Source organism: Papio anubis, chromosome 5, assembly GCF_008728515.1.
Source record: "Papio anubis isolate 15944 chromosome 5, Panubis1.0, whole genome shotgun sequence".
NCBI classification, from domain to species: domain Eukaryota; kingdom Metazoa; phylum Chordata; class Mammalia; order Primates; family Cercopithecidae; genus Papio; species Papio anubis.
The window spans coordinates 9,779,339-9,799,166 of NC_044980.1; the positions used below are offsets into that span (position 1 = coordinate 9,779,339).

General features: G+C 47.3%; 1 protein-coding gene across 2 annotated transcripts in view; it reads right to left on the minus strand.

The window, feature by feature from the left end:
- Positions 1-558: 558 nt before the first annotated feature.
- DAP (death associated protein) overlaps positions 559-19,828 on the minus strand; it is a 77,981-nt gene continuing 58,711 nt past the window's right edge. Inside the window, exons 3-4 of one of the 2 annotated variants that reach the window (XM_003899502.4) lie at positions 3,808-3,850; positions 559-2,546 (exon numbers count right to left, since the gene is read on the minus strand). In XM_003899502.4, the coding sequence (XP_003899551.1) occupies positions 2,433-2,546; positions 3,808-3,850 (157 nt within the window). In that variant the 3' untranslated portion in view covers positions 559-2,432. Of the gene's footprint in view, positions 2,547-3,807; positions 3,851-13,192; positions 13,332-19,828 lie in introns of those variants that run through there. The other variant, XM_017959448.3, reaches the window with a different exon arrangement.

The following is a 19,828-nucleotide window of genomic DNA, read 5'->3' on the forward strand; positions in this document are numbered from 1 at the left end:
CCAGGGTTGTTGGAGGTGTAGACTCCAGCTACACCCAAGCTGGGGCTGTGAATGCGGCCCCTGGTGCTCCCTCTGGTGCTCTCTGACAAATACAGCCCTGGGTGAGAAAACCTCAGGCCCCTCCCACTCAAATTCCGATTTGATTCTGGATCGCCAGTGTAATAGTTGTGATTATTTTCTCACAAGGGTTACAGGAGACCTTCTGATTAAGGCAAACGTCTTGTACATCAAAAGCTGCTCACCGTCACCCCTGGGCTTACTATTAATCATTCTCTCTTACATCTGTTCCCAAAGGGCCTACCTGGCACAGGCCAGCTGCTGGGCCCAAGTAATATGCTTTAATCAATGGTATTAAGCTTTTCCATGTTATGACATTTTAAGTAGATAATTAGACTCGAGTCACCAAGTGTCCAAGAGTTCGACTTTTGTATCTGGAAAACAGGTTTTGAAAACGCCCACCATGTACACATGTATGGGTATTTGTACTTCTATTGAAACCATCTGGCAACCCCGGTAAAATATAAAAGGGAATCTCTGATCTACAAGAAAAAACAAAGCTGGAGAGAAATGCAGGAGCTTTATTATAAATCATCAATATTCTTGAAGTTAACAACTGATAAACTCACTTAGGCAAACAGTTTGGATTTAATGATCTAAAGCCCACAGATGCATGCCAGATCTAGCTAAAAGTACATAAAAAGCACAGCTCTGGAAATCACAGCCCTCCATCCGGCTGAAGACTGAGAAGCATTCAGCATGCTTCTGGATTTCTGCAGCGGCAGGGGCAGGGGTCTGCACGGGCCTGACCTGGTGTTGCTGGAGCGCAGCATCCCCTCCTGGGTGCTACTCCAAAAGGCAGGCTGGGAGGTGCTTGCTGGGGTGTTCCATGGTAGCGCTGCTGACCAAGTTTGGGTCTCTAAAAGCCACCCTCAGTTTATACCAAACTGATGAGGAAATAGGTGGCGACAGGGTCTTGAAGGGTACACGCCGGCTTCCCTTAAGTTGATTAGATGGGAAACCAAACACTGCCTTTCAAGTGTGAGGCTGTGCTGTGCTCCCTCAGGGAGGATGGGCGCTGGGTCTGACCAGGTCTGCCTCTGCCCTCACCAGCAGGCAGATGTGAACTGAACAGTACCAGAAAGGCTGGTGGTTGGCAGGTGCTCACGGCATGGTTGCTGGCCTGCAGCAGATTGGCTGTGGGTGAGCAGGACGGTCAGGCCCTCTGCAAGCACTGTTCTGGAGTTTCATCTGACTAGGCGAACCCTCTGGCTTTTCGGAGATGCAGGGTACTCTACTGCCACCAGCCAGTGAGCAGACTAGGACATCTCTAGACAGGAAATTCATCTAAAAATCGGAGGACAACGTGACGCACCCAAGTGATGACGGGCCCAGGCAGCTGTGCACATGGGGTGGGAGGTGTTTGGAACAGTTAGACCCATCAGTGGACAGGTTTTTCTAGCACAAATGGAATGTGGTGTCTCACGTCCCTAGGGAGACAAGGGGCAGGTTTCTTATCTGCTCTTTCCAAGCTTTCAACTCCCTGGCTCAAGTGTCCCAGAATGAAGTAGAAGTCTATTCCTCCACCCTGGTCCGTGGCCACTCCCAGAACTCTGAAGTGGCTCAGGAGGTGATTCCTTAAGGCCAGCTTTGCTTGATCTCCTGGTGGAGCCTGTCTAGGCTGAGGCGATGCTGGGCTTGCCATGCCGAGATCTCATACCAGAAGTCCGCCCTTGGAGCTACCTGCCTCCAGCCTCATGTTTTGGCATGTTGACTCTTGGAATTGAGGAGCTATTTCTAAGATGCATGCTTTTATTTTTTATTTTTTTTTTTTTTTTTGAGACGGAGTCTCGCTCAGCTTTTTTGGCTTTTCTCATGGGTGCCTCCTCAGCCTGCACAGGATCCCCCATCTCACAAGGGAGGGAAATTTGGCGTTGCTCTTCCCTGCCTCTAACGGTCTTTCTGAGGGGCCGCCCAAACTCATTCCCTTATTTCTTACTTTCCCGCAGGTGTTAAGATTTTACTGTCCCAATACTAAAAAGCGTGCAATGGCCGAGCTTCTCCCCTAACCTTAATCTCATCCTCTCAAATGTGTGCCTTCTTGTTTTTAAGACCACAGACAAGGACGTCAGGCGACTGCTGAAATAGAACTAAAGCTAAAAGTTTTTCTCAGATCTTGGCAAATTCTGCTAATGGCACCTCTAGGGGCACAATCATCCTCAAACGACATTCAACCGGACTCCCCATAAACAAGGTTTGGGCTGGAGCGGTTTCTAGTTTTAAATACGGAAATGTAAGGCAAACGACAGAGCACTTGGTTTTGCCTTAGATTTCCCAGCAGAGCAGGATTTGGGAGAAAGTGCTGGTTTTCTCTGTCAGGGAAATACCAAGTACAGAAGAGCCGGGGCCGCGGGGGAGGCTGGTGGGGTCCAGGCTCACTTGCGTGGCTGCTGGATGTGCTGGGTTCTTGGGGAAGGATGCTTGTCCATGGAGGCATGCGGCTTCTGGTGAGCCACCTGCGCGGCCGCCGGGGGGAAATCTTTGTCACCCTGTCAGGATACACAGAAAGCTCAGGTTGATCAACAAGAAGCATGGGGTTCATGGATGAGGAAGCCCCAGGCCAGTGCCCACCAGCGTTTCTGCAGGATGCATGGGGTTCATGGGTGAGGCAGTCCCCAGGCCAGCACCCAACAGCATCTCTGCAGGAAGCAGTGGGTTTGTATGTGAGGAAGAGCCAGGTCAATGCCCACCAGCGTCCCTGCGGGAAGCATGGGGTTTGTATGTGAGGAAGCACCAGGCCAGCGCCCACCAGCTTCCCTGTGGGAAGCATGGGATTCATGTGTGAGGAAGCCCCAGGCCAGCACCCACCAGTGTCCGTGCAGGGCGGGCATGGACTGTGAATGGGTAAAGGAAGGTGGAAGCCTGTCCCCTCTGGGTGGTGGGGGGCCCAGGCCATCAGAACCGGGGAATGGCAGGTGGCACTGAGGCCCACACGCTGGCAGGACAGCAAGAATGCTCACTGGCTCTGCCCCATGCCGTGAGACACAGGAACACGCGACTCCCACAGAACTGACTTGGATGCCTGGGGCTTTCTTCTGCTACATTTGTATTTGTGACTATTTACATTAGGGGCAGGACAGAACCAAATCCAGGATCTTAAGTTCAGATGTGCCACCACAGCTGTGAGCTAGGCCTGGGGCGCTGGCCGGGAAGGAAATGCATAGGGCGCCTACGAGACAGAGCCAGGTTCGGCCTGCCCAGTCTCATGAGGGACCCGCTATTTTCCAGAGGGATCAATGGGCTTCGTGCCAACTGTGGGCGTGGCCAGAGTGGGGCCCACATGAGCAGGCTGGAGCCACACTTCTCTGGCTGGCAGGTTGGCTGGCTGTGGTCACAGCTCCACCAACAGTGGGCTGTCCCCAACGCTGGCACTTTCTTCAGGCATCCTCTGATAAGAAACTGAATGTCCTGAGAACAGCAGCCCTGTGGACGGCAATACTGTGGGGGTTCGCTGGCGGGGGTTCGCTGATGGTTTACTGGTGGGAGGCCTGTGCTTAAGTCACAATGTTGGGTCTCACCAAAGGGCGGCTCTGGAAAGGTAAAGGATGTGACCCAAACTGTGCGTCTGGCCTGGGGTCTGCAGAAGCACCCTCTGGGGAAATGTGGCAACCAAGAGAGCCATGGCCACAGATGAGATGAGCAGTGGTGCTGGGTTATTCCAGGTAGAGTTTAATAAAACCAGAAGGAACCAGGAGACTCCATGCTGCCATGCAAAGGCCTCAAACCCACTGCAGACGCTCCCAGACTTACCCGGGCAATGACCCCAGAGATGAACACAGTGGGTTTAGGTGGACTGGAAAACAAGAAGGGAAAAGGCAGATTTAACAAAACAGTCCAAAAAAGGGGACACAGTGGCAGAGCCAGGCTGGAGGGCGTGGAGGCGGAATGGGGAGCGAACCTCTTCCTCTGCATTATTTGTTGTAATGACCACACTACGGGGCTCGGGAGCCTCCTTCTCCTGAGGCTAGTTCAGCCCCGAGTACGAGAGAGAAAGAGACTGCAGCCAACTGCAAGTGAATTGCCTACAAGCACTTTCTATTTGTAGTTTTTTTAGAGACAGGGTCTCTGTCACCCAGGCTGAAATGCAGAGCCACGATCATAGCTCACAGCAGCCTCCACTCCTAGACTCAAGTGATCCTCTTGCCTCAGTCTCCCGAGTAGCTGGGACAACAGGCGTGCATCATCACACCCGGCTAATTGTTTTATCTTTGCAGAGGCAGGGTCTTGCTATGTTGCCCAAACTAGTCTTGAACTCCTGGTCTCAAGCCAACCTTCCACCTTGGCCTCCCAATGTGCTGGGATTACAGGCATGAGCCCCCGTGCCTAGCCTATTTTTGTTTTTTGGTTAAATCAACACTTTTAACTGTGGGCAAGCCCAATTCTTTTGATTTAATGAGATCATGAAACAGGCGCTTCACTAAAGCAGGGGAGAAGTAGTTTTACATGGCGTGGACTTGGAGACTTTCTCACTGCCTCCTCAACCCTGGGCTTCCCCTTCCAGCATCCTCACAAGGCAGATTCCAGAGCCAACACAAACCTCCCATCCCCCATCAATCCCCGAGCATTACAAACATAAGGTCCTTGGGAAACTTGTCACCTCTTGACATGTTAACTCACACTGAGCTCACCCACACTGTGGAGTATTGAGGGAACGGATACAGTACCAAAGCAATACAGCCCAGTGTGAAAAAACAGAGAAGCCCAAACAGGCTCAAATCACCAGCAGGTCCACCACCTGGAAACACGGCTGTTAACACGGCGCTATCCTTCCAGGCTTTCCTTCTATGCATAGATGTACGTGCTTGTCTTCTTCTTAACTTTTTTCTTACAAAAATAGTCACACTGTTTTGTAATCTGCCTTCTGAACTAAGACTATGGTAAGCATCTCTCCATGTTATTAGATACTCTTCTGTACATTTATTTTTGATGGCTACATGTGCCAAAATTTAAAAACATCAGGACACAGTTTAAGGTAGTAGATAAGGTGTGTGCACTTCCAAAATGCCTCCACCAAGAGGTACAGGCACCCAAGAGCAGGAGGTGAATACAAGGTCAGCCCAGCTGGGACAGCACGATCGATCTGGACCACTCACGGAGGTGGGTGGAGAAGAAGCATCTCCCTCTTGGCTCAGTTTTGCTTAAGGCCAGCCCTGCTGGGCAGAGGGGGTAGAATTTATCCCTTGAGCTCCCCAGCCTGTCTCTTCCCAGCTCTACTTCTCCTCTGCTGCTGGTGGTCTTTTTAAGGAATCCACTTGTCTTAGTTTTGTTTTGCTGCAGGCAAAAGTCCCAGCATTCAGAAAGTTCACTGACTGTTTACTTCCCCAAAGAGTTTACCAAAAGCACCTGAAATTCCCCCAAGTAATTTCTGTTACTTCGCGAGATTAAGAAATTTCAAGTTTTACGAAGCAGCACAGAGATACCCCATACATGACCTTGGTTTTATTTAGTGTTTGTTGTATGGTTACCAAGGTTGGATTTTCTTCCCCTTCCTTTACGTATATGATTTAGCTATAGGATTAATAGCCGGCCAGAGATGAGTAAGCTCAGCTCCAGTTTAAGCCCCACCACGTGGTATAACTGAATTCATTTTGATTCTTAAAGCATACCCTGCTGTGGTGCCTGATGCCACTAACAGGGGAGGGCTTCCAGGGATTCAGGCCAAGGAGTTTGCATCCAAAGCTCGGGAACTGTGGTCTGAATTCTAACATTTTATAAAAGATTTGGAAAGGAATACAGAAATAGCAGCACAAAGTTTCTTAAAGTCCTTTGGAATGTTCTTTTAAACATCTATGAACAGCCTTAAGCAGGGATGGCCCCACTCTGGTAGCGAATCATATACTATCATCTTCAACAAGGCACAGCCGTCTTTCCACAGCAGGAGTGCACAGTGGCTTTCACTGTCTCCATGTCTTACTTGCTTTTTAATCTGTCGAGGCTCTGAAAGGCGGAAATACAGGAGATCACCCCACTCCAGAAACTTGATAAAAATTTCATCCATAGAGAGTCAATCTAGTAAGAATACATGCATAATAAAGGGAATTAGCTTCCCCATCAAACTGAGCCCTAAAAGGTGGCTGAGGAAGCTTGAGTAATTATGTACATATATAGGTAAACACCCTCCCCTCTACACACACACACACACACACACACACACACACACACACAAGTACCTTGTTTTATGGCATCGGCTTATTGCAGTTCACAGGTAATGTGTTTCTTTAGGAATTGAAGGTTTGTGGCAACTCTGCATAAGCAGGTCTATGGGCGTCCATCTTCATTACTATTATGTCTGTTATGGTGCTCTGCGGTCATTGATCTTTGATGTTACTATTGTAATTGTTTTGGGGCACCACGAACTGTGCCCATATAAGATGGTAAACTTAATCAACACTTGTCGCATGTGTTTTGACAGTTCTACTGACCAGCCATTCCCTGTCTCTCTCCTTCTCTTCAGGCCTTCCTACTCCCTGAGACATAGCAATATTGAAATTAGGACAACTAGCAACTCTACAATTGTCTACAATGGCCTAGAAGTGTTCAAGTGAAAGGAAGAGTCGCATGTCTGTCACTTTCAATCAAAAGCTAGAAGTGACCAAGCTTAGTGAGGAAGACAAGTTGGAAGCTCAGACAGGCTGGTCTCTTCTACCAAATAGCCAAGTTGTGAATGCAAAGGAAGAGTTCTTGGAGAAAATTAAAAATGCTACTCCAGTGAGCACTAGGGTGAGTGACAAGGAAGTAAAAGAGCATTATTGTGGATATGGAGAAAGTTCGAGTGGTCTGGATAGAAGACAAGCCACAACATTCCCTTAAGCCAAAGTCTAATCTAGAGCGAGGCCCTAACTCCCTTCAGTTCTATGAAGGCTAAGAGAGGTGAGGAAGCTGCAGAAGAAAAGCTGGAAACTAGCAGAGATTGGTTCATGAAGTTTAAGGAAAGAAGCCATCTCCAGAAGACAAAAGTGCAAGGTGAAGCAGCAACTGCTGATGAAGAAGTTGCAGCAAGTTCTCTAGAAGATTTAGCTAAGATCATTGATGAAAGTGGCTACACTAAACAACAGATTTCCAATGTTGACAAAACAGCCTTTTATTGGAAAAAGATGTACTCTAGGACTTTCATAGCTAGAGAGGGGAGGTCAATGACTGGTTTCAAAGCTTCCAAGGACAGCTGACTCTTATTAGGAACTAATGCAGCTGATGACTTTAATTTGAAGCCAATGCTCATTTACCATTCCAAACATCCTAGGGCCCTTGGGAATTATGTAAAATCTACTGTGTGTGTGCTCTATACATGGGATGACAGAGCCTGGATGGCGGCACATCAGTTTACATCAAGGTTTACTGCTTATTTTAAGCCCACTGTTGAGACCTACTGCTCAAAAAAAAGATTCCTTTCGAAGTATTACTGCTGATTTATAATGCTCCTGGCCACCCAAGACCAAGTATACAAGGAGAGGAGATTAATGTTGTTTTCATATCTGTTAAGACAACATTCATTCTGCAACCCATGGATCAAGAAGTAATTTCAACTTTCAAGTCTTATTAAAGAAATAAGTAATTCCACTGGTGGATTTGGGCAAAGTAAATTGAAAACCTTCTGGAAAGAATTTAGATGCCACTAAGAACACTCATGATTCATGGGAGGAGGTCAAAATATCAATATTAACAGGAGTTTGGAAGAAGCTGATTCCAACCCTCATGGGTGACTTTGAAGGGGTTCAGGACTTCACTGGAGGAAGTAACTGCAGATGTGGTGAAAACAGCAAGAGAACGAGGATTAGAAGTGGACCTGAAGATGGAACTGAATGGCTGCAATCTAGTGATTAAACTCCTCAAGGATGAGGAGTTGCTTCTCATGGATGAGCAAAGAAAGTGGTTTCTTGAGCTGGAATCTACACCTGGTGAAGATGCTGTAAACACTGTTGAAATAACAAAAAAGGATATAGAATATTACATAAATTTAATTGATAAAGCAGTGGCAGGGTTTGAGATGACTGACTCCATTTTGGAAAGAAGTTCTACCATGGGTACAATGCCATCAAACAGCATCGTATGCTGCAGAGAAACCTTTCCTGAAAGGAAGAGTTGATCTCTCTCACAAACTTCATTGTTGTCTTTTTTTTTTGAGAGAGGGAGAGAGTCTCACTCTGTTGCCCAGGCTGGAATACAGTGGTGCGATGTCTGCTCACTGCAACCTCCACCTCCCAGGTTCAAAAGATTCTCATGCCTCAGCCTCCAGAGTAGCTGGGATTACAGGCGCACACCACCATGGCTGGCTAATTTTTATATTTTTAGTAGAGATGGGGTTTCACCATGTTTGCCAGGCTGGTCTTGAACTCCTGGCCTCAAGTGATCTACCCGCCTCGACCTCCCAAAGTGCTAGGATTGCAGGCGTGAACCACCACACCCGACCTGTTGTCTTATTTTAAGAAACTGCCACAGCCACTTCAACCTTTCGTAACCACCAGCCCAATCAGTCAGCGGCCATCAACACTGAGGCAAGACCCTCCACCAGCAAAAAACTGAGCCTCACTGAAGGCTCAGATGATCATCAGCATACAGAATTTTTAATTGTTTTTTAATTTTAAATTAAGGTATGCACATTGTTTTTTAGATGTAATGCTAGACGTAATGCTACTGTACACGTAATAGGCTACAATGGAGTGTAAACAAAACTTTTATGTGCACTGTGAAACCAAAAAGTTTGTGGGACTCACTTTATCGCAATATTTAGCTTTATTATGGTGGTCTGGAGCAGACCCTGCAATATCTCTGAGGTCTGCCTGTACATATTCATTATTGAAAAGCAGACAAGCAAAAAAAGTTAAAATCACTTGTAATTCTGTATTACTGTATGTGTGTATTTATAAAGACTGACACACGCACAGAATTACTGTCCCATCACAACTGCTGAAGGGCCATGGAGACTCTGGGGGCTAAAGGAGATCCCAGCAATGAGGGTGGTCTACGCTGTGAGTAGGCCACCCTTTGCAGAGGTGGATGGAACTCTGGACGCAGAGGTGCTGTACAGCAGCAGGGTGCCAGCCTGGAGAGGCCTCCATGTTGGGTGTTCCTGACAGGCTCCTTGGTTGAGCCCAGTCCCACTATGTAGTAGCTACCACGTGAGGCTCTCTGGGGACCTGGCTATCAGGAGTCTGTTTCCAGCACTGGTCCCCTGTGTGCACTGATGACGGATGTCTGGAACCCAGGGACCTGCCACAGTCCCACCCTTCCTCCCTGCCCTCGGTGCTCCTCAGAGATGATGTCCTCTGGGCGTCTCCTGCATTGATCACGACAAGGGTGGCGTTCCAGGCCTCGAGTATGTCCCAGGGGAAATGTGTATGAACAGTGATGATACAAGATCATGACCACTCTGCTCTAGTCTGAGTGCTGGAAAACACACAGGGAAGCTGAGGCCTAGAACCCAGCCTCTGACTCCCAGTTCACGCTGTTTCCTTTCCTAAACCCACATTTAGCACCTCACTCCCACATGAGCTGCTCAAGGACACTGTCCCATCACAACTGCTGAATGGCCATGGAGACTCTGGGGGCTAAAGGAGACCCCCAGGAGTAAGAATGACGCTTCCCCCACAGTCCCAGCTCATTCCAGGAGCGTCCAGGGCCGTGGTTGCAGGTTGCAGATTCTAAGAGTCCACGGGAGGCATTCACAGATGGCACTGTCCTTGCAAAACCCCAAATTTTATGGGGATAGATCCTTCGTGGTGAGCCATGACTGAATCTGCTGAGCTTTAGTGGCTTGCTGGATTCTGCTCATAAAGACAGGGCATGTCAGTGAAAATCATGCTAGGCTCAGCATAAGAAATGTGCCTCTGCCAGCCATCGGGTGGTGTGGGGTGAGGTGAGGCCTGCCGGGTGCAGCGATGAGCCAGGGGTTGGTGTGCTTTGTGCTACATCCTATACAAAGTGGCCAGTCATTCTGCTGGATGTGGTGCTGGCGACTTGGCTGAGTGATGGCAAGACTGAGGGTCTGGCGCTGCAGTCAAAGGGACTCAGGACGGAAAGGCCGTGAACTTGCCCTCGTGCACACCTTGAGGGCTGACTCCGAGCTGAGGAGCAGGAACAGGGAAAGTCACTCAGTGGCTTAGGTCAGAGCTTAGGTCAGAGCAGTCTTTTGGGGGCACAACCATAACAGTGTGCATTCCACCCAATTAACCTGGGGAGGAGCAACATGAAGACCTGAGACTTCATCCTGCACTGCTGTTCTTCAGCGCCCCCACCTGTTTGGTGCCGGTAAGAAATAAGGCACTGAAAGAAAGAACCCTGTGTATCCAGCACTTCCGCAGGTGAGGTCCTTGCTTTAAGACTGCACTTTTTACACAATATTCAAGAATTGTATTTCATGAGAAAGTCTTATCGTGCCCCAAGAGGCGACTCGGTGGGAAGTGACAGGACACCAGACTGAAGGGTCTCCTTTAGCTCCGGTCTGCTCCAGGCAAATGTTATCGCTAAAGACAGTCCAAGCTCTCCCTCCCTTCTAACTTCGTTTGGAAACCCCAGCCAGCTCAGCAACTAATTACAAACAATATTACCATTTTAGCCATTTTTAACTATACAGCTCAGTGGCATTAAGTATATTCATAATATTATGCTATCATCACCTTTATCTATTTCCAGAACTTTTTCATCATTCCCAACAGAAAGTCTGTCCCCGTTAAACACTAGCTCCCCATTCTCTCCTCCTCCCAGCCCCTGGCCATCACCATGCGTTTAACTATCTTAGGGATCTCAGGTTAAGTGGAATCATACAGTACTTGTCTTTTTGTGTCTGGCTTATTCCATCTAGTATAGTATTGTCAGGGTTCATTTATGTGGCAGCATGTGTGGGAATTCCGTTTTGAGGCTGAATAACATTCCACTGTACGGACAGACCACATTCTGCTTATGCATTTGTCTGCTGATGGACACCTGGACTGCTGCGAATGGTGCAGCTATGGACGTGGGTGTATAAATATGTGCTCGAGTTTCTACTTTCAATTATTTTGTGTGTAACTCAGAAGTGGAATTGCTGGGTTATATGGTAATTCTGTGTTTAACTTTTTGAGGAATCACCACCCTGTTTTCCACAGCGGCTGTTGCATTTTAGATTCCCACCAGCAATGGATACGAGTTCCTATTTCCCCATATCCCTGCCAACACTTGTTGTTTTCTGTTTTATTTTGTTTTTTTTTGGATAAAGGCTCTATTCTAATGAGTGTGAAGAGGTATTGTACTGTGGTTTAGATTTAGCAACTAATTTTTAAGAATAAGCTTCCCTGCCGCAGAATAGTAAGTATCAATCTGTATTGATCATTAATCATTAAAAGTCTTTATGAACCAAAAGTCCTCCCCGAAAAGTCTTCTCTCCTCTAAAACTGAAAAGGCCATAATTGGCTGTAAGGACATATGGCAGCTGCCCATGAAAAGATGGCAAAAGGCAGGCCTCTTCCAAGATGTCTAGCGGCGATATGTATCTTCACGTCACTTGCCCCGTGACGCAGCGTATGCTGCTGAAGGTTTCCATCACGTTTGGCCCAAAGGCTTCAGAGCCCAATCCTTTTTTCCAACTATAATTAACAGTAACTTAAATTGGCAAATAATTATTTATGATGTTCATATAGTAAAAACAGTTACTAAACTCTTTGAGATATGGTAGCTCGAACAAAATCTCACAAGCGAGAAACCCCGGTCAAGAGTCTGGGTGTAAGGCTGTACAGGCAAAACCCGCCTATTTTAAATGCCATTAGGCTTCCATGCAAAGTATAACCTGCATTTCTCAAGTCTATACAGTATGACAGCTGCTTTGAGGATTTATTTGATCTGATGAAAATCATTCTGACAGATGCTGTTTTGAAGATGCAACATTATTTTCTCTCAGGAAACAGAGAGAGTGAAAACTATCAACCCTGCCTGCCCCGTATCCTCAGGCCTTTCCAGACTTCAAAAATCACACTTATTTAAATGTAAAGGAACTGCAAGCCAGGCAGAATTAGCCAGGATTAGAATCCAGATAACACTTCCTATACACTAGCAGAAACTGCAGCTTTTTCACACCCAGACTAAGCAGCCACCTGCTGTGCGTGCACGTGGGTCTCTCTTGTCCATCTGGTAAGGACCACATCAAACTCTGAAAAGGACCCTTTGTCCTTAACAAAAGTTCACTATTTCTTATTTTCTAAATTTTCTTAATGAAGAAGATTTACACCGTATTGGCACTCTGTGGAGACTGCAGACAGGCAGGATGAAGTGCCAGAGACGCTCAGTGACGGAGTAACCCTGCGGAATGCAGATCTCATCAACACTGAGCTTGATGGTCTCATCTTTAAAGGAATGTGGAAAGGGCGGAGAAACCCAAATTCATAGTTTTAAAACTTCCCTAAACTCCCATACAGCAACTATTTAACTCAATATATTCAAATTACTTCCATCCCAACACGTAACTCATATAAAAATTGAGAAGACTTAACGTTTGTTTGTGTTCTAAGGCTTTACACCCTCCCTCGCCATCGCGGGGCTCTGACACCGTGGTTTCTGCGCCAGTTCTGAGAGGGGTAAAGCGACGCGCTCTGTGAGTTAGGGCTGGACAGGAGGTTCCCTACCAGACAGACGGCTGCTGCAATCTACACCTTCATCCTTTTGCAGTCAAGAGCTTGAGGGCCTTCAGTGGGGGCCTCCTGGATGTCTCCCAGGGGCCCGGATTCTGTCTTCTTGCACTTAGTCCAGCGCCCATCCCAAGTCTAACGACTCTTCCACAGGACAGCCCTTTGATATTTGAAGAAGGTTACCACAAACCCCCAGAACATCCCTTTCCCAGACTCAAAGGCATGATTTCAAATTCCTTCACTCTCTCAGCTATTCTCCCAACTGCATTCCAGTGTGGTTTCTAGAGTTTTGCCTAGAACTGTATGTGACACCCCACATGTACCTACTCAGTCCCCACAGGACACCGATATTGCAATAATACTTTCTCCTGGGCTACAGAGAGCAGGTCAGCCAGAAAATGAATCCGGGTGTCCCAAAAGGACCGACTGTTAATAATCTTCAAACAGGATTGCTACTGATAGGCAACCTGTGGACAAAGTCATTTGTATCTGCTGCCCTGCTCCAGCCTGGCTCACCATAGCTAGTTTTGTGGGGTCCTTACCCTTCTTCCTTTAACCCTGGGGGAGCTTCTGCACTCTTGGAAAAATGCAGTGCCCTTCTTCACCCCAAAATAGGATTCTGTGCAACAGCGAGGGGTCCGATGTGCATCTGACTGGTCAGCCTCTTCCTTCCCAAGCATCCTGGTAGGGATTAGGGTCAGCTTAGTTACCACGCAGTTGCATTCTGGGATGGGGAGAAACATGCACACACACACACACACACACACCCCTGTGCGCGGAGTAGTAGTGAAACTGGGAATCTGGTCAAGTCTCTGATCCCGCTGAAAGTAATAAAAATGGCAGCAAAGGCATTACTGGAGAGTTGTATGTAACAGAATCATTTTCATGTTAGTTTTGACCTGCGTTCATGGAAGTCTACTCAAGTTATCCTCTGCAAATGCTGTCTCCTCTTCATGTAAATGTACTCTATCAGTGGGAAGTGTGTACACACAAGGCAGGGACACGTGGCCTTTAATAAGCCACTGGGGCTCTATTTTCCCTAAAGGACAGAAATGATCTCAGGTGATAAAAGTTACTGTTTGCCAATCACCACTATGTACTATGGACCAGCTGCTGAGTTAGGTGCTCCCCTTAGAAGTGCTGTATCTAACTCTCTTGGTCCTGTGAGGCAGGAGCTGTCCATTTCACAGATTAGAAGGGTAAATCAGAAAGGGCCGGTCATTTGCCTGAGGGTAGCACAGTGATAAGTGCTGGGAACCAGACTTGGAACGAGGGCCGTACAGGGCATGTAATCTTGGCCCCAAGCCCAGTCCCCTCATTTTAAAGGGCTTAGCTGCCTCAAGTTTTAGCTTGTCTTCTGTATATGATTTAGAGACACAGAGTTTTAAGGTAAGCAATCTAAATGTAACCTGAGAGTCCTTTATTCAACCAGACGGTACAATACATTCAAATCTACCTAAAGATTTACTTTCTGACTTGATAGTGGATTTTTCTTTTTCCTGAAAAATGATCACTTATGTCTCTAGCATTTAACTATCACACAAAGCACTTCCACATAAATCATTCGCTCATCTGAGTTCCTTTGGCAGGCGATGTTCCATTTTATGGAGGAAGAAATGGTGCTTCAGAGAGGCTGGAATCTTGCTTGGGGTCCTGGGGGCAGAGCCCGGGAGAAAGCACAAGGGCTGTGCTCTTCGGTTGGGTTGCTGAGATCTCCACCATCTCAGATGACCCTGTTCCTCAGTCTCGGGAACAAAATGCAGGGGAGGCTTCAAACCATCCAACAGATCCAGAGGCAGCCGACAGGTCCAGAGACGATTCAGAACCACAGAAAGGAGGGACAGTGGCAAATGGACACCATGAGTGTGGGCTCTGGTGTTGGATGATCCGGGTTAAAATCCTGACTCTGCCAGGGACAAGCTGGTGAGCTGGTGTTTGGCTTTTCTGAGGCTTAGTTTCCTTGTCCATAAAACTGGACAGCAACAGACCCTACCTCCTTAGGTGACTGTATACATGTGTACACACACACACACACACACACACAGAGCAGAAAGCAACAGATTCTAAACAGGGTCGAAATAGTTTCAGAATTTGCTTCTGGGCTGCCTGGTGGGCTCTGTGCTTTCCTGAGGAGGGAAGGCAAAGAGACTGCTCTTCCAGGGTAATGACCTTGAGAACTGGGCTGCACCTCGAATCAAACCCTCTGTCAGTGCAGAAGAAAAGGCCCCTGGGCCTCGCCCACTGTGTGCTGATGAAAGGTAGTCACAGTGTGCGCTCAGCACGTGTCTGTGTGCTGATGAAAGGTAGTCACAGTGTGCGCTCAACACGTGTCTGTGTGCTGATGAAAGGTAGTCACAGTGTGCGCTTAGCACGTGTGTAACAGAGAGGACACGACGCTAGAGCACTGCAGTGGGAGGACGGGGCACCCTCGATCAGCTTCTGCCCGCACAAAGTGACTGGGGCCAGGGGCCCTTCTCACGCACTGATGAAGGGGTGACTTAGGTTGCGGCCCAGCACAGGCGCTCATTGACTGGGAAAAGCAGTCTCTTCATCCACTCTCCTCAGGAAAGCACGGAGCCTGCAGGGCAGCCTAGAAACAAATTCCAAAACTCTTGTTTTGACTCTGCTCGGAATCTGTAGCTTTGCGCTTCCAGAGTTTATGGAAAATATAGTCCCACCTGGGGTGACTTTTTAAACATTTCCTGTTTAAAAACAGTGAGTGTGTGCTGGTGTATACCTGTAGTCCCATTTTGGTACAGGGACATGAAAAGTTCACATGCTGAGGACAGTGCTGCTGAGAAGTCCATTATCCAGGCAGGCCACAGAGCACCATCAGAGTCAGAAGAAGTTATTGCTTGGTTTCCAAAAAAGTTCCAAGTTGATGTTAGTGAGGCACAAACTGAGTGCCATCTAGGGCTGGGCCTGAGGCTGCAGAGTGGAAAACAAATCCATTCCTGCATTTTTAGTTCTTGAAATACCTTCTTGGCTTGGTCTTAATTTATTTGGGCTATTAATTTTCTGGACAGCAAAATAATAATTAGCATGGCTGATGAGCAGAGGGAAACGTCTCACTCGACTGCACCCAGGCATTTCTGGGCAACGTCCTTCTTCAGAGTGTGACAGGTGAAGCCGTCTCCCTCCTTCAGCCTGGCTTCAGCACTGACAACATTCCCACAAGATGGCACTGCTGGTCCTCTCAGCCCGTGAAGGCTCCGGCCAGCTCGGCCACAGCGAGGAGAAATGGAACCTGGCCAGGCACTGCGGGCAAGGGCTGCTGGCACCTGGACACGAGGTGCCCCTTCTCCCCAGGAGTGGCTAATTGTCACATGAGTCCGACCAAAGGTATATAGAACTCAACTCCAGCGCTGCAAACACAATTCTAAACCCAAGAGAAAATAACCTGGAACCTAATTCCTTCTAAATTTGGTATATGACATTTATAAAATGTTTCAAAAGGGCACAGCCAGAGGTGCTCTTCTAGGGTAGAATACTTGAGTTCGCACTGGTCTAACAGCACCTTCTTTGCAGTGAGGTGGTAGTTTCATATGACTGGAATCAGTGTCTTCAAATCCCTCAGCGAAGAGGCTGCGACAGCAATCTGCCCCTTCCTCAGACCTACTGTTTCCAGGACACTGTGATTTCAGGACAAAACCTCACCCCAACCTGTTCTTCTGGGTCTGGGCCAGGTCTGGGTCTGTGTGGGAAGGATGCTGTCATTTGGGGGTTCTGAAATATTTCTCTCCAGGTAGCATTCCACCCACAGATGGTTGGCTAATTGTTGATCCAGATGTCAAAACTTCACAGAGATTTTTTTTTAGTTAGGAAAGGCTAAAACCCCAAGTTCTGAGTGTGTCGGGTGAACAGGGCTCATCAGTAGATGACATGTTCCACACTCTGCATGCAGTGTGAAAGCGACAGACTGGGCGTCTAGTTTAAACAGGCGGGGACCTTCATTTTCCCTCTAGACACAGCTCCAGAAAGCTCCTGTGGGCCCAGCACTCTACCCGTCCCAGACCACTTCAGCGTCTGGCGTGTGGCTCCTCCCTCCCCTCCTCCTGCTCTTCCTTATTCTACCTCTTTCCTCGGATGCAAAGAAGGGGAAATAATGGCAGGAAGTGTTAATTACCCTTCTTACATCTTATGGATTTAATACGTACTGATGGTCCTGCACCACTGAGACTTTCAAAATTTATCACACATACAGGAGCGACCACATCTGAGGGGCACGGCCCAGGCACCGCTTCCTGACAGTGAGGGAGGGAGTAGGGGGTTGGGGGGAGGCCTCGGCCTGGTGTAGAAATCCCAGACATTCTGCTGCCATCTCTACAGGAGTCAGAGGCGATTCAGAACCACAGACAAAAGCAGTGTCATGGCACGTTTGAGGGCTTGGGCTTAGAAAACAGATGGTTCTGGGGTCAAATCTCAGTTCAGATGAGCAGCCTCTCAAAGCCTCAGTGTCCATCTGTAAGATGGGAATGATTCCTACTTTGTAGAATAGGGAGTTTAAATAAAATAGTGTATTCACTGTGTTTGGAATAGACATCCACTGACAAGCTCATGTTTAGTGGCGATAAGTAATGAATTAGTTTCCTATGTGAAGACAGTCTAGTCATTGCTTTTTGTCCTCTAAAGCATAACACTTCCTTTCTCTCTCTCTCATTTCTTTCAAGTCTGGGGAATTTCAGAGTTTCTCAGGGCTTCTTTGAAGAATGCCAGCGTGCCCACCTTGAGTTTCCTCACTCCTTTGTTCTAAGCATTGCACGGTGCCATGGGGCAGGGTTTGAGGACATTACTATGAGAAAAGGTTCCCCCAGCACCAAAGAGTGGGAATCCCTGTTCACCTCCACTCCCACCTCCACTCCTGAACAATTCAAACACTATAAAGCAGCAAAAATGGCTGCTTCCTTTACTTAATGAAATGTTCCAGAGAAGATAACTTTTAGGAAGAATGTAAGTTATCGTTAAAGGCAAGGGGCAAATTTTAAAAAAAGTGTGCATATTTAACTACATGGCAACGTGGAAGATACTGGGGGGAAGCCCGCCTAGGTGTAGCTCCAAAGCTACACCATTGGGAGACCTTGGCTGTAGGTGGGCCACCTCTAAAGACGCTAGATCAGGCGTTGGACACAGTCCTTTGCAGGATTCAGAAAGGCTCCTGGCACCGCCCTAGGAAGTGCCTGCTCACCGTGCTTTATTACATGGTTAGCTCGTTACAACGGAGAGACGCGCGGCTGTCCAGCAGGGCTGAGGACAACTGGTACGATGATTAGTCTGTATAACGATCATCTACGTATTAAAAACTTTACATGTTGCTTGATTTCAGGATGTAACATTTACCCTAAAAATGGTTCCATCTTTGATTCCGAACACGTCCATGTGTTAGAGTCATTCTTGGGAATTTCAATTATGGGAAGGTGCTGGTGACTGCTTAATGCTGATTAGACAGGTGCTTTAAAAATCACTCTATTAATTGTCTATATTTTGAAATGCAATCTTCAGGCTCAAGGGTCATATGATAAATGGTATAATTTTTGGGAGGTGGGTGTCCATGGTTCAAAGTACAAAGTATGTATTTTAAATAGGATAAAACTATGATGGTTCTAAAAGGGAAAATGATCATGTAGGTAGAAAAAATCCAACAAGACAACTGTCAATGGAATTCCTATTAGAAAGCAGCACACACTAATCCAATACCAGAAATCTCATCTGGTCTGAGTCTACTTCCATCTCCGGAAGCACAGGCGGCTGACCTTCAATGGGATCAGCTGTCACTAGGACGTTTTCATGCAGAACCAGCAACAGAATTAGAGACGCCAGAGTTAACTTGTAATGAGGATACTTTCCAGCCAGGCATCTCTTACTCACGGAGCTATGCATCTAGCAAGAGTCAAAGCATGGCCTGGGAGAACCACGCACAGTGTGGGCTCAAGTCAGGGACACTGCATGATGGAGGAGGGCTTTCTGATTCCTCTGTGGCTGGATTCACCAGGAATTATGTCCTTAATCCACCTTTCCCACACACAGCAAGGGAGGGAGTTGGTGAGCTGAGAGCACAGCTACTCGCCAGCCAGCCAGGCTGACACAGTAAGTGGCCTCAGTGGTCTCTGGATCTGCAAATTCAGCTGCTACCTGATTGGAAATGCTAGCTCTGGAAGCCCTGCTAAGATCATACCAAGACTTGGGCCTTTTCCAGACTTAGCAAAAAAAAAAAAAAAAAAAAAAAAAAAAGAGAGAGAGAGAGAGAGAGAGCGAGCAGGGTCAAATAGGCAGAAAACTAAACCCACAACCAATTCTGTTTACTTTTCAAAACCAGCTAGTGAGTTAGGACAACTTACATTCAACCCAACAGCCCTACCTTCACCCACGTTTATAGCAAACACTGCAGAGTATTAGAATAGCGTAGGAGCACAGTAGGGCAGGCTGTGGTATAGACCAGCATCAAAGTCCCCTAAAGTTCGGGTTTCGAGAAAATGCACTGTGAGCCACTAATTAGAGTCTTCACTGACTCCCTGATATTGACTATTCATGATGCCCTGATCTCTAGTGACTGGGTCTGTCCCGGGTAAATTAATATTCAGGGCCCTAAGGTTTATTGTGGTTTATTGATTAGTTGGTTTCATTCATTTATTCACACACATACTATATATATATACATATGTAGATGTCATTCTATCTATCAGTCAATCATCTATCTGTCAACAAAAGTTCTCTGAAAAAGGAATTTGGAGGAAAGAGACTTTATGCCAGTGAACAGTTTGCAAACCAGGGAGACACAGCCTCCAATATAAAATGAAGGTATGTTCCAAAGAACAAAGGAACGCTTGGGTTTTAGAGCAAAAGTTCCTACCCAGGTTCCCAATCAGGTCTGTTAATTCAAATTTAAAAAATGGGGCCAGGCGCGGTGGCTCACACCTGTAATCCCAGCACTTTGGGAGGCCGAGGAGGGCGGATCAGGAGGTCAGGAGATCAAGACCATCCTGGCTAACACGGTGAAACCCCGTCTCTACAAAAATACTAAAAATTAGCCAGGCGTGGTGGCGGGTGCCTGTAGTCCCAGCTACTTGGGAGGCTGAGGCAGGAGAATGGCGTGAACCTGGGAGGCGGAGCTTGCAGTGAGCCGAGATTGTGCTACTGCACTCCAGCCTGGGTGACAGAGGGAGACTTTGTCTCAAAAAAAA